Raw genomic sequence first — 13,431 nt, forward strand, 5'->3', positions numbered from 1 at the left:
ATTTTGATTAAGAGACCTCTGTAGATCCAAATTCAGACAGTGTGATCCAGATACCTGAGAAATAAGGTATCTCCCAGTGCCCAAACAAGCAAGTTTTTAGAACTGGGTATTGTAATATAGGGACGCAGGTGGCGCTGTGGGTAAAACCTCAGCGCCTAGGGCTTGCCGATCTCATGGTCGGCGGTTCGAATCCCCGCGGCGGGGTGAGCTCCCGTCTTTCGGTCCCAGCTCCTGCCCACCTAGCAGTTCGAAAGCACTCCTAAGTGCAAGTAGATAAATAGGTACCGCTTTATAGCGGGAAGGTAAACGGCGTTTCCGTGTGCTGTGCTGGTGCCGGCTTGCCAGAGCAGCTTCGTCACGCTGGCCACGTGACCCGTAAGTGACTCCAGACAGCGCTGGCCCCCGGCCTCTTAAGTGAGATGGGCGCACAACCCTAGAGTCGGACACGACTGGCCCGTACGGGCAGGGGTGCCTTTACCTTTACCTTTACCTTATTGTAATATATTTGCCAGTACATGTAAAATGCTGCCTTGTGGTTGCTTTCCAACATAGTGTTGTTTCCATATCTGTAGTGGAAAGTGACTGAAGCAAAATAATGATTGTGGCAAGCATTTGTGGATTCATAGATAAAAACGTGACAACAATATTCTGTTTTTCAGAGTGTATTGGACATCACTGTGGACCACCCAGGATATTCAGATCCAAACAACTTGGCATTTAGTGAAATAAAAATCCTAGGGGTGGCAGCTGACACCCCTCCCAGTGCTATTGTGCTTCAGAATGGTGCACCAATCCCATCCAGCCATACTGCCTCCTATAATTCTACAACTCAGGTAAGAAAAAATGGCACCAAAAAAATGGTCCTCTGTGAACTACTTTTAGTACTTGGGAGCCTCCTTCCTTGGTCACCTCTGTTGAAATATTACTTTCATTTTCTTTCTTAAAAAAGATACCCCAAATAATTGCTTTGATATACTCCCTCCATTTTTGCCCATATATCTTTAAATTAATTTAATTTAAAAAATAATTTAAAAGAAAGGGGGTCATCTTTCTTCCTGCTCTTCATATATATTGAATCTGCCTTTTCCACCAGAGTCACACACACAGTTGACATTTTCACTAAGCTACGTATATTCACCATGACCTCAAAATCTCCTTCCTTTAGACACTGCCAATTCAGACACCATCAGTGCAGGTTCCCTCTGCTCCTTTTAGGCCAGGCTTCCTCAACCTCAGCCCTCCAGATGTTTTTGGCCTACAACTCCCATGATCCCTAGGTAGCAGGACCAGTGGTCAGGGTTTTAGGCTCTTCAATACATTCTACAAAAGAACATGAAGTTGAATTCACTGTTTTATTGTTCCTGTTTTTATTTCCAAAGGTCTTCCACATTACGGGTCTTCAGCTTTCACTGGGACAAGCATATTCATTAAAATGGGGACAGGTAGCACACACCGAAAAATTTAACTGTTATCCCTACCCAGCACCAACGCAAAACACTTGTGAAAGTCGCGGCTGTGTCTGGGAGGTAAGCATGTTTCTCCTCTGTATGTTTTCCTGTAATCACAAAAAACCCCAATGTGAGCATGCTTCCAACAAGTGAAGCAGGTTAAAGAAAACCATTTTCTCCCAAATTAGGAGAAGGTGATTTCTGTAAACCATTGCGCACAGTTTTGCACGGGTGAAATTGGTCACAAATTCTCGGGGTGGCAATTGTCGAATGAGACCAATAACAGATCACTCCAACCCCCCCTTTGGATGTCTATTTTGTTCTGCTTCTACTGTAATGTGTGGATATTTCCGCCCCCCCCCCCACAAAATTCTGCTCCTATCCTAAGATCAATTAGTCACTTCTAAGAGAGCTCCCGTTGCTCGATCCCTGCTCCTGCCAACCTAGCAGTTCGAAAGCACGTCAAAGTGCAAGTAGATAAATAGGTGCCGCTCCGGTGGGAAGGTAAACGGCGTTTCCGTGCGCTGCTCTGGTTCGCCAGAAGCGGCTTAGTCATGCTGGCCACATGACCCAGAAGCTGTACGCCGGCTCCCTCGGCCAGTAAAGTGAGATGAGCGCCGTAACCCCAGAGCCGGGCACGACTGGACCTAATGGTAAGGGGTCCCTTTACCTTTAAGAGATGGTCCATTAGCAGATGCTTGGAGCAGTTATGGTGGGCTGCTTTCACACCTTAAATCTTTTCCCTGAAGTTTTTCCTGTGCAAATCCTGCTTTTCCTGTGTATGTTGCAAATACTTCTGGGTCATCATGTGTTATATATATATATATATATATATATATATATAACAGAACACACCATTTCCCTTTGGCCAGCAGGGATGGTATGTTGGTTTTAGGTTCTGCCTTCTGGTCAAGGCAGGAACAAACACTTTGGAAGTAGACTGCTCTCATGATGCTCTAGTTCAGGGGTCGGCAACCTAAGGCCCATGGGCCACAAGCGGCCCACAGGGTCGTTTAACCGGCCTCCGAGCCGCCCCCAAACCAAGCCACCCGTTCAGCGAGTCCCCACTTGCTGCGCTAAACCGGCGTAGCGGAGTGTGGGGACTCGCTTCCGCGGCACCGGAAATCACGTCTATACATGCGCAGATGCCGAAAATCACATCTGCGCAAACACAAACACCAGAAATCACAGGCGCACGCCATCCGGTCCACAGACGGATCTCTGCTGGAGTGAACTGGCCCAGGCGAGGTAAACCTTGCCGATCCCCGCTCTAGTTCACTTCCTGCCTTCATCAAATTCAGTCAGCAATTGCTTAAGCTCACTCTTTGCCTTTTTCTCTTTTCAGTTTGATCTATTCCCCCACCCCCTGATTCTTGGTTTTCTTTTGTTTTGCTGGTGTTGGTGGTTTTGTGTCTCCAGACCACTTGTATTTTGCCCCTTGTCTTCTGCCTTGTTTTCCCATTACTGCACAGCCTTTCTCCCTTCCTTCATTACCTGAGCTGGAAAACTCCAATAGGAGAGCTTATCTTCCAATGTCTTCCCCTGAGCCTTTATCAAACCATGAAAAGGGGGCGGGGGAGGGCTGGATGCCTGAGATGCATGCACCCACTAAAAGGGAATTCTTCCTTTTAACTGAGAATTTTCCAATGGAATTTTGTTTCTCATTCATTAATGGAAAACGTTTGGAAAGATGCAGGAGAAAATATCAACACATCACTACGTTTCCCCATATAATCTCCATGAAACAACCACACTATTTGCACAATGCACCGGTGCCGCCCTATAGTATTTGCTAAATTAAATGATATTTTATTTCAGGTTGTCTCTACCCCTGGTGTGCCACACTGTTATTATCCCAGTAATTATGGTTACTCTGCCAGTAACGTTCAAAGCAGTCCTGGGCGCTTGACAGCTGAGCTCCGCAGGAACACCAGCATCCCTAACCCTTATGGGCCTCGTTCACCACCTGTTGACCTACTTAACTTGGAAGTAACTTATCATTACAACAACATGCTGCAGTTTAAGGTAAGTGTATCCCCCTGTGACCAGGGACAGAGTGGTGTCACCACTGAGGGAGGTGACAAAATGTCAGGTGGCACTCACCGCAGAGTCTGTAGCGTGCTCGAGTCATGCGTCTCTCCTGGGAGAGACGTGGTGGCTTGGGCACGCGTAGGTTCCATGCTGACCAAACGGTCCATCTGCTGCCTCCCCCCCAGTGGTAGTGCAGCTGCGTGGGAGGAGACAGGCAGACTCTGGAGGCCCCATGGTGCACCCTGCCCCTATGGGGGGCTTGCCAGGCACCCCAGCAGCTCCCGAAACAGCCTGGGTCCTGTATACCTGAAGGAGCGTCTCCACCCCCATCGTTCAGCCCAGACACTGAGGTCCAGCACCGAGGGCCTTCTGGCGGTTCCCTCATTGCGAGAAGTGAGGTTACAGGGAACCAGACAGAGGGCCTTCCCTGTGGAATGCCCTCCCTTCAGATATGAAGGAAATAAGCAGTTATCTTCTCTTTAAAAGACATCTGAAGGCAGCCCTGTTTAGGGAAGTTTTTAATATTTAATGCTGTATTGTTTTTAACACTCAATTGGAAGCCACCCAGAGTGGCTGGGGAAACTCAGCCAGATGGGCGGGGTATAAATAATAAATTATTATTATTATTCCTCCACCGCTGCCTGTGACATTTACTTAGCAAGGAATTTGCAATATGGTTGGACAAAAGAAGGCTTGTTGGATTCAGGGGTGTTTTCTGGGTTCCACCAAGAACAGATACAGCTTCTTAGGAATGAACCGAAACTGTTTATTTCAGCCTAATAACAAAAAAGGGAGCTTAAAACACTAGGAGTGGTTAATCTGTGTCTCCAGATATTGCTGAACACCCATCAGCAGTGTGGCAAATAATGACAAATGATCAACCCTGCTCAAACTGTTTCATTTAGCGAACTTCACAGTCACAAAAGGAACAAGGGTCTTTCTTCCCACATTGCAAACACTTACCAAAATACTATTTGCATGTATCTGTGGTTTCATGTGTTTGTGCATTCTGCGTTGCTTTTACTATTGCTTTTATTTTCTTTCTGTATGCCTCCCTAGATCTCTTTAATGAGTTGAAGGGATTGATTCTTTAGAAAACCACTTGCCTTTCACTACTCATCTCCCCCTTCAGCTCAGCTGATGGAGGATATGGGACATACTCCAGGGTACATTATCATTTCACTTTGCTCACAGTGGCATGCCTGACCAGCGCCCAGATTAACTGGATTTGTGCACCATGCTTTAACCAGCTCTGCACTAAGATTAAATACATGCATAAATTTATTTGTATGGCACCTTTCCATTGTTAAAACCATGCTCAAGGTGCCTTGCAACATGAAAAAATACATAATTAGTCTTAAGCGATAAATAAAACACCCATTTAAATCATAATAACATCTAAAAGAATATATATACATACATACATATATACATATATACATACATATATATATATATATATATATATATATATATATATATATATATATAAACAGCAACAACACCTGCCCACCGCCTGCCAACAGAATCAAGAGTCTGATCAGCAACCTCTGCCTTTGTAGCAGGGGCCAGCCAGGGCCCCACCCTCTTGGGACAGGTGAGAAAAGGCCTTCAAGGAAGGGAGCAGGTCTTCCAGGACTCCCAGTCAAGGTTGTCTCTGACCTCTTCAGTGCTCAGGTTTTATAACGAGTAGGCTATTGTATGATTAAACCACGCAACAGACGTAAAGGTTCAAAAACCTCTTAAAATGTAGCTTATATTACACCCACTGAATATTGCTGCTTCTCCGTAGATTTATGATCCCAACCACAGAAGATACGAAGTTCCAGTCCCGCTCTTCACCCCAAACAGCCCTGAAAGCACAGAAGCTAATCGGCTCTACGAAGTGGAAATTGTCAACAACCCATTTGGCATAAAGATCAGACGCAAAAGCACAGGAACTGTGATGTAGGTGAAATCTTTGCTTTTATTGGTAGACTGATAGATATGTTGCACATGCTTGTCAGTGGCACAATTGTATCATACATACCCAGTTGCAGTGTCAGTTCTGTGATCTCTAGCGCATGTTAAATTTCACAGAGAATAGCTTAGCTGATTTCTTCCAGATCTACATGTATATATTACACCTATTCCATCATGACAGCTAGCCACATTCAAGCCTCCTTGAGGCAGGGTATAAATAAATATAAAATGATGATAATGATGATAGTAGGAGGAGGAGTAGTAGTAGTAGTAATACTAGTAATAATTGTAACAAGAATAATAAAACTGAATGCAGCATCTGACCACTTATGCACAGAATTGGAGCTGCACTCTTGGGGTGACTGCTCTTCAGTTATAGAAAGTTTTCCTCACAAGATTCAAGTCTGAGCGTGTTCTGGAGAAAGGCACAAAACATCTAAAAAAGCAAATTGGTGCTTAGAGTCCCAGGAAAGAAGCAATGAAGAGTAAATTTTGTGGGGTGTTTTTATGCTTAATTCATGTGTATACACTCTTGACATTCGGTAGAGTTCAAGTCTGATCATTTCTGGGGGGAAAGTGTATGATTTATGAAGAGACAGCTGATCTAAAGTTAAAAATTATGAAGGTCACATTTTAATGTTAGCAAAGGTTTTATTTTGTTTTATTGTACCCCCTCTGAGTCATTAGGAATGTTTGGTCCATCACACAGGTAGATGATGCATCCTGTTGCTCACAAATAGGCAAGAGCTAAGATTGTAAAACATGCTTTATCACCCATGTGGAGGAAAACTTTATCCAACTTAGCATTAAACCCCTGGTATTGGACCATTAACAACTTCTTACAGTATTATTTTTTTGAAAATACTGCTGTGCTCTGCACCTTTTAAATTTCTTAGCCATAAGTGGTTCGGCAGGGATATTTTTATTCTGTTGAAGAGAAAACAGACCACCTACTGTCTTATTTTCTTTCCATTTTCTCATGAGTTATACATACGATGATACGGAGTAACCATCCTTCTTTTGCAGCTGGAATTCTCAGGTGCCGGGCTTCACCTTTAGTGACATGTTCATTCAGATTGCTACTCGCCTACCATCACAATATGTGTACGGATTTGGAGAAACTGAGCACACTCAGTTCCGGAGGGATATGAACTGGCAGACCTGGGGAATGTTCACAAAAGATCAGCCACCTGGTGTAAGCACTGCTCCTACTTTTAAAAAAACAAACGAAACCAAAAAAACTTACTGCTGTTTTCCTAGCTAGTGCCATTGCCAATAAGGAAATCTGGAAGCATTTTTCATTTCTCCTAAACAGCTAAACTTCTCAGTTTTTAAGAATGTAAAACATTTTTATTAAGAAAGAAAGAAAGAAAGAAAGAAAGAAAGAAAGAAAGAAAGAAAGAAAGAAAGAAAGAGAGAGAATGCAGGAGTGCAGAATATTTTGATCTGCTCTATACAATAATGATATCGGAGAGTAAGGAACTTATAGCACAATCCTGACAATGGCTACTTAGAAGTAAGTCATATTTAATGCACTGTGCCTTATCCTCAGGTTAAGTGGATTGCACTTGCAGAACATTGTCTTGAAAGGTGTTTTCAGAGCCAGAGCTCAGCTATTCAAAATCTTCATGATTGCAGAGATTTCACATCAGTGTGGTATAGCAGGGAGGAAGCATAGTTCAGGGGTAGGTCATATGCTTTGCAATCAGAAAGTCTGAGGTTCAATACCCTTTCATTTCCAGCCATTCACCATTCACTTGAGGAATTGCTCTTATGGTATTCCCTTAGACATGTGCTGCCCTGGATGGATGAAACATTGCCTCTTGATGGGGTTACTCTCCTGAAGTACATATCTTGGGGGTACTCCTGGATTCATTACTGTTGCTTGAGGATCAGGTAGCCTCGATGGTGCAGAATGCCTTCCATCAGCTTTGGCCGGTAGACCAGCTGTGTCCCTGTCTGGACAGAGATAGCGTAAACTGTCGTATTTTTTGCTCCATAAGACGCACCCGACAATAAGACGCACCTAGTTTTTAGAGGAGGAAAACAAGAAAAAAATATTCTGAACGAAACAGTGAACATATGATTTTTGTGGCTCATGCTGTGGACACAGACATGTGATCTGATGGTGAATTTGGGGTGACCCATTGCACAAATCCTGAGGATCCATGTGGATCTGTGCTTTGTAACACGTTTTTGCGCCATTGCGGCCCCACACAACAGTGGGTGTGAGATTTTTTGGTGTGGGCTGTAGCCATGGAGATGCTATGTGATCTGATGGTGAATTTGGGGTAAATTTGGGGTGACCCAATGTAAAAATCCTGAGGATCCATGGGCTTTTACCTACCCCCTCCCAGGCAGCCCCCACTAGTGTCCCTTATCTCTCTTCCGATCCCACCGATCAGCTGTTTCCTTTCAACACTCCCTTCCCTATTGTTTGCCTTAGTGTCTTTTCCTTAGCTGGAGCAGTTTTTTGCTCCTCCTTTTCTTCTAATTTCTCTCCTTATTGCTTTAGTCTTCCTGTTTCCCCCCTTTGCAAGTTTGCTGTCTTTACCTCCCCCCTCCCAGGCAGCCTCCTTTATCTCTAGTGTCCCTTATCTCTCTCCCTGATCGACAAACGATCAGTGGCTTTGTTTCAACACCCACTTCCCTCTTTCAAAAAAGAAGAAGCATGATCTGCTTTTTGACCCTGGGCAATTCGGCTCCAGGGACCACACATTCGCTCCATAAGACGCACAGACATCTCCCCTTACTTTTTAGGAAGAAAAAAGTGTGTCTTATGGAGCGAAAAATACAGTATGTCACCTGTTCTCTGGTAACCTCTAGGTTAGATTGCTGCATCACCTTATCCACAGGGCTGCCTCAAGACGGTTTGGAAGATTCAGTTGGTGCAGAATTCAGCAGCCAGGTTGCTCATCGGGGCAAGACAGTTTGAACATACAACGCCAATCGTAGCCCAACTGCACTGGCTGCCAGTTTGTTTATGGGCCCAATTCAAAGTGCTGGTTTTGACCTATAAAGCCTTCAGCAGTTCAGAACTGCAATACTGCAAGGACCACCTCTCCCCATATGAACCTGTGATCATCCAAGGCCCCTCTTTGTGTGCCTCTCCCACAAGAGGTCTGGAGGGTGGAAACATGAGAATGGGCCTTTTCTGTGGTGGCCTCCCGTTTGTGGAATGTTGTCCCCAGAGAGACTCATCTTTATGCACCAGCTGAAAATATTCCTCTTCTCCCCAGGCCTTTTACTAACTAAACAATCTATGGCATTTTAAGCAGGGGTGGGTATAGTTTTTGTTCATTATTTTTGTGTTCTTGTATTATAAACTGTCTTGTGGTTCTTGGAGGAAGGGCAGTGTAGAAACTTTAACAAGAATAACAACAACAGCCTCAGCCACTAATGAGATATATGGAACAAAAATAGCAAGTCATTTCAATATTTTGGGTATGAATGGCCCTGCATTAAATGTACACAAATTTGCATAAAGTTGCCCATTTAAAAAGATGCATTCTCGTGCTGCTGGTTTCCAGACTGTGACAATAAATTATGTTTGTCATTCCCTTAGCACCTCTCTTTCCATTGTTGGCTTCTCTTTCAGTCTAGTCAGCAAATAGCTTAGTGCTCTCAATCATCGTCACTGTGTTTAAACTTAAACCCTGAGAGCACCTTCAATAAGAAATGAAAAGAAAGGAGTGGTTTTCTTGATGGTCTCAAGGAAACAGAGTACAGGTTCCAAAAGCACTCAGTACTTAAAGATAAGTCAGGCTTCTCTCTGGTCCACTTGGGGGAATTTAAACAGCCCATACCAGCTCTTTCCCCTCTGATCAACCCATTCACCCACTCCTTTAATTTTGCATTTACAAAACAATAAATTGGCCTTGCTATGGCTGTGGTGATTGCCGTTATTAGCGGGGCCAGGTAGAAATTTGCCTATCATGCGAATTGGCTATGGCCTTGGGGTTTTGCCTACATTGTAGCAATTGTCACAACTTTGGCAGTTTAGGCATTAGGTAACCTTAGTCTTGGTTGGAGAGGAGGGGTGGTACCCTTGCTTTCCCCTCCGGAAATAGGGTATCCCATTAAAGGGATCAGTCCATATGCCCAGATGGGGGACCTGGGCCTCAGCGCTCCGAGAGAGACAGTGATCCCTGCAGGGATCCGTGCTGCCGGGTTAACTCTGATGTCATTTCCGGTAGGCAGCCCAGAAATAAATGCTTACCCAGTGCCTATGCCAAACCACTTCAATAAATTGGCCTGATTTGATCCCACTCAGCTGGGTTGTGTCTTTTCCTGATATTCTATCGGAGCGGGGTGGGGGAGGGGGAGTGTTCAGCCTAGGCCTGGAAATGTGTTGTAATTGCAAAGGTGTTTTCATCAATCACTTATCTGTAGTTATTCAGGGTTATTATTAAGAAGGACTGAGGCACTTCTACCAATATAAGGATTTTGCTGCAGCAGAAATGAAATTCTTCTGTTTGCTTTTTTTTGTCTCTTACAGTACAAGCTGAACTCCTATGGCTTTCACCCCTTCTACATGGGCCTGGAAAATGATGGCAGTGCTCATGGAGTTCTTTTGCTGAACAGCAATGCCATGGGTAAAAGAATTACATTTATATATACGTATGCATTAAAAAAAAACCCCACGATTGCCTTTGTCACTGTAGCAATTTATTATTAATTCCCAACTCCTCCTTCTGAATTTTTCAGATGTCACCTTCCAGCCAACACCTGCTCTGACATATCGCACGATTGGAGGAATTCTAGACTTTTATATGGTTTTGGGGCCGACGCCAGAAGAAGTGGTTCAGGAATACACTGCAGTAAGATACACCTGCTCTAGTATATTAAGTGTCATGATCCAGGAAAGGATATTAGTTTCTTGTAGGAGGCTTCTCCACATGTCAGCTCAGTATAAACACACAACATCTTTTGATGAGAAGGAGTTCATCCAGCAAGAGTTCCTAATTGTTTCATGAGGCTACTTATGCGCTACCAGAATGGGATGGAGTCCACCAAATGTTACTTTTGTTCTGTGCCCCCTCTTCCTATTTCACTTTTGTTTTAAATCTATGATTTGCTCTTCAATTGCAGCTAATTGGACGGCCTGTCATGCCACCCTATTGGGCCTTGGGATTCCAGCTTTGCCGCTATGGGTACAAAAACACGTCTGAGGTTGCCGAAGTGTACGATGCAATGAGGGCAGCTAGAATACCCTACGTAAGTGCCTTGCAGCTGTGATCCGGTGCTATTCAGATTCCAATCGATAATTATTTTGTTGGAAGAAGATTTCAAAATGATTCAGAAAATCAGGACTATATCAATCCCAACTGAGTTCTGTATAAAACATTACTCAAAGTTCTATGCAGACAAAACCAAGGGAAGAAGAAAGAGTGGAGGAAAGAGACACAGACCTAATTTGTATGGTTAAGGTCAGCAAAGAAACAGTTTTGCCCTTCTCTATCCCAGTGATATCTCAAAGTGAAAACCGTTTTAAAAATCTTTTAAAAAGCAATGAAACATTCTCAGAAAATTTAAGGTTTACATTTTTAGGTGCCCGTGTCTTAGCTATGGCTCAGTTTGTGAAGTGGCCCTTCAACTTTCCTAATGTCATTTAGACGTGCTTGAAATTGAACCTGATGGGTTTGCTATTTGCCTTGTAGTTTTGAATTTTAATAGTTAATAAAACAACAACAAAAAGTGGGGGCTAAATTGTTTGGTCCAACCCTAGAATATATGATAATCTTATCAAAAATATGATCTACGGCACTGATGTATCTATGACACACCTGTTTGCCCCATTCACACTATGCATGCTGTAGATGCACACTGAAAGAATCTTGGGTATTTATTTATTTCATATACTGCCCTATACCTAAAGGTCTCAGGGCAGTTCACAGAATCAAGTATGCTTCTGGATATATGGATCTGAACTTGAACATTCTTAACTGTATTGAGGCATATTTTATATTGAAAGTCCATGCTTTCTGTGTTTTGCATCTTGAACATGTTGAGATTATTTTAAATTAATCATCTCCAGGTCTTCAGTTTATTTTTCACACATGTCTTTGCTGTTTTATTTTAACACAGGATGTCCAATATACAGACATTGATTACATGGAACGGAAGCTAGACTTCACACTTGGCAAAAACTTCTCTGATCTTCCAGCTTTTGTTGATCGAATAAAATCAGAGGGTTCAAGGTACATCATCATCCTGGTGAGTAATTGTTAATCATTCTTAAGATACCATTGTGGAATGCTGGTAGCATGCATTATTGGTCCAGTACCTCAATGTACACCCAAGCTATGTACCTGTTCGTTTAGGGGAAGTGCAACCCCACTAGAACAGGCAGTCTGCTCAATTACTCAACCCTGGGAACTGTCTCTTCCCAGCACTTCTGTCTCAACATGATTCAGTTTCAGTTTATTGGTTCTCATGAAGCCCATCATTGCCTCATGACACCAATCCAACTTCTGCACAATCTCTCCTGATCAGTAGCAGCCCGTGGGGTTTGGTAGAGTTGAATGCCCCCCATTTGTGGTTGTGGGGGGCTGTGGGGGCTGGAGGATTGAGTCTACATGGTACACAGGTGGAGCCAATCCACCTGTGGTGTGCTTTGCCATTGTCCAGTCCTAACCAGCTTTTGTTTGCTTTATCTAATAAAATCAGTATGTTCAAGGCTCATTGCCATCCTGCTTAGTTCTTCAAGCTTTCTTGAGCTATCATTATGCACTTTGGATAATATGCAGTTTTCATTGTGCTCTGTTGAATAGTTTGCGTTACCAGTCCTGGCAATATAATAACCGTGGTTCTGGGTCAGACCAAGGGTCCATTTGCACCAGTATCTCATTTCCAACCATGGACGGCCAGATAGCTTCAGGAGTCATCAAGGCAACAGCTTTCACCTACTCCTTGTTCCCCAGGATCTGATAAACAGAGAGGCGATGCCCCTCAAAACTTATCAGAGTGAAATATATAAACTACGCAAAAGCTGAATAAGGAACTCCTTCTATATAATCCCTTGAAATAACTGGATGAGAACTTGCTCTGGGTTTCCCTTCCATCAGAGGTCATGCTGCTATCCACAGATAATCTTGTTTTTGTGATTCTCTACCACAAAGAGTTCCATTAGCATCACTCACTGCATTCTTTCAGAAACTCAGACTGAAAACCTGCATCCTCCAAAAAGGTTGGGAGGTGTGGAAGAAGTCATGTCATGTACAGAGCAGAATGAATGAATGAATGATTGGGAAGCATTAGCACTGCTCATTTAATGTAACAGTAAAAGTATTTTTGATTTTCCTTTAGGATCCAGCCATATCAGGCAATGAAACTGAACCATATAACACCTTCACAAGTGGTGTTCAGGAGGATGTTTTTATCAAATGGATCAACAGTTCAGACATTGCATGGGCGAAGGTATTGTTGCAAAATGTCATTGCCTTACTTGCCACAACCCAAATTCAATTTGATGAAAAGGATAGTTTGCCCCTATGCACCCTCCTACCCAGCCTAAATGGAGTCACTCTTCATTAAATAAAAGCGTAGATTGTTTCCAAATGCATACAAGAATTCAGTGCATCTAACTCTACATTTCTTCCTTTCCCACAAGGTGTGGCCAGATTATCCCAATGTAACAGTCGATGAGAATGCAAGTTTGGAAGTTCAACTGGAGGTACTTTAAAAAAACAACAACCAAAAAACCCAAAACCCAGTTTCCTCAATTATCTCTCAGTGGTTACGGAAAGCTCAGTCCTGATCATTTCTTTTTCAAAACCTCCTGTGGCCCATAACAATAATGGCATATGCCCACAACAGGGTTCTTTGATTGAATTTATTCTTTAGAGTTTAACATATATAGTTTGTCAAAGCAGAGAAGTGCAATGCACTAACTGGAGTTGCTTAATTTGCCAGGCTTCCTCCCAGTCATCTCAGGTGAGGTGTTTGTTGTGGGGTGTGTGTGTGTGTGTGTGTGTGAGAGAGAGAGAGA

The 13,431-nt window shown here is 43.3% G+C and overlaps 1 protein-coding gene across 1 annotated transcript in view; it reads left to right on the plus strand.

The window, feature by feature from the left end:
* Positions 1-13,431, plus strand: part of SI (sucrase-isomaltase) — a 125,399-nt gene that overhangs the window by 99,041 nt on the left and 12,927 nt on the right. The window contains exons 70-80 of the mRNA XM_083613018.1: positions 660-833; positions 1,380-1,526; positions 3,267-3,473; positions 5,272-5,426; positions 6,468-6,636; positions 9,940-10,036; positions 10,149-10,261; positions 10,533-10,658; positions 11,529-11,657; positions 12,750-12,860; positions 13,054-13,116. Of these exons, the coding sequence (XP_083469144.1) occupies positions 660-833; positions 1,380-1,526; positions 3,267-3,473; positions 5,272-5,426; positions 6,468-6,636; positions 9,940-10,036; positions 10,149-10,261; positions 10,533-10,658; positions 11,529-11,657; positions 12,750-12,860; positions 13,054-13,116 (1,491 nt within the window). The remainder of the gene's footprint in view (positions 1-659; positions 834-1,379; positions 1,527-3,266; positions 3,474-5,271; positions 5,427-6,467; positions 6,637-9,939; positions 10,037-10,148; positions 10,262-10,532; positions 10,659-11,528; positions 11,658-12,749; positions 12,861-13,053; positions 13,117-13,431) is intronic.

The sequence above is a fragment of the Podarcis filfolensis genome (assembly GCF_964270895.1).
Source record: "Podarcis filfolensis genome assembly, chromosome: 5".
Classification (NCBI taxonomy): domain Eukaryota; kingdom Metazoa; phylum Chordata; class Lepidosauria; order Squamata; family Lacertidae; genus Podarcis; species Podarcis filfolensis.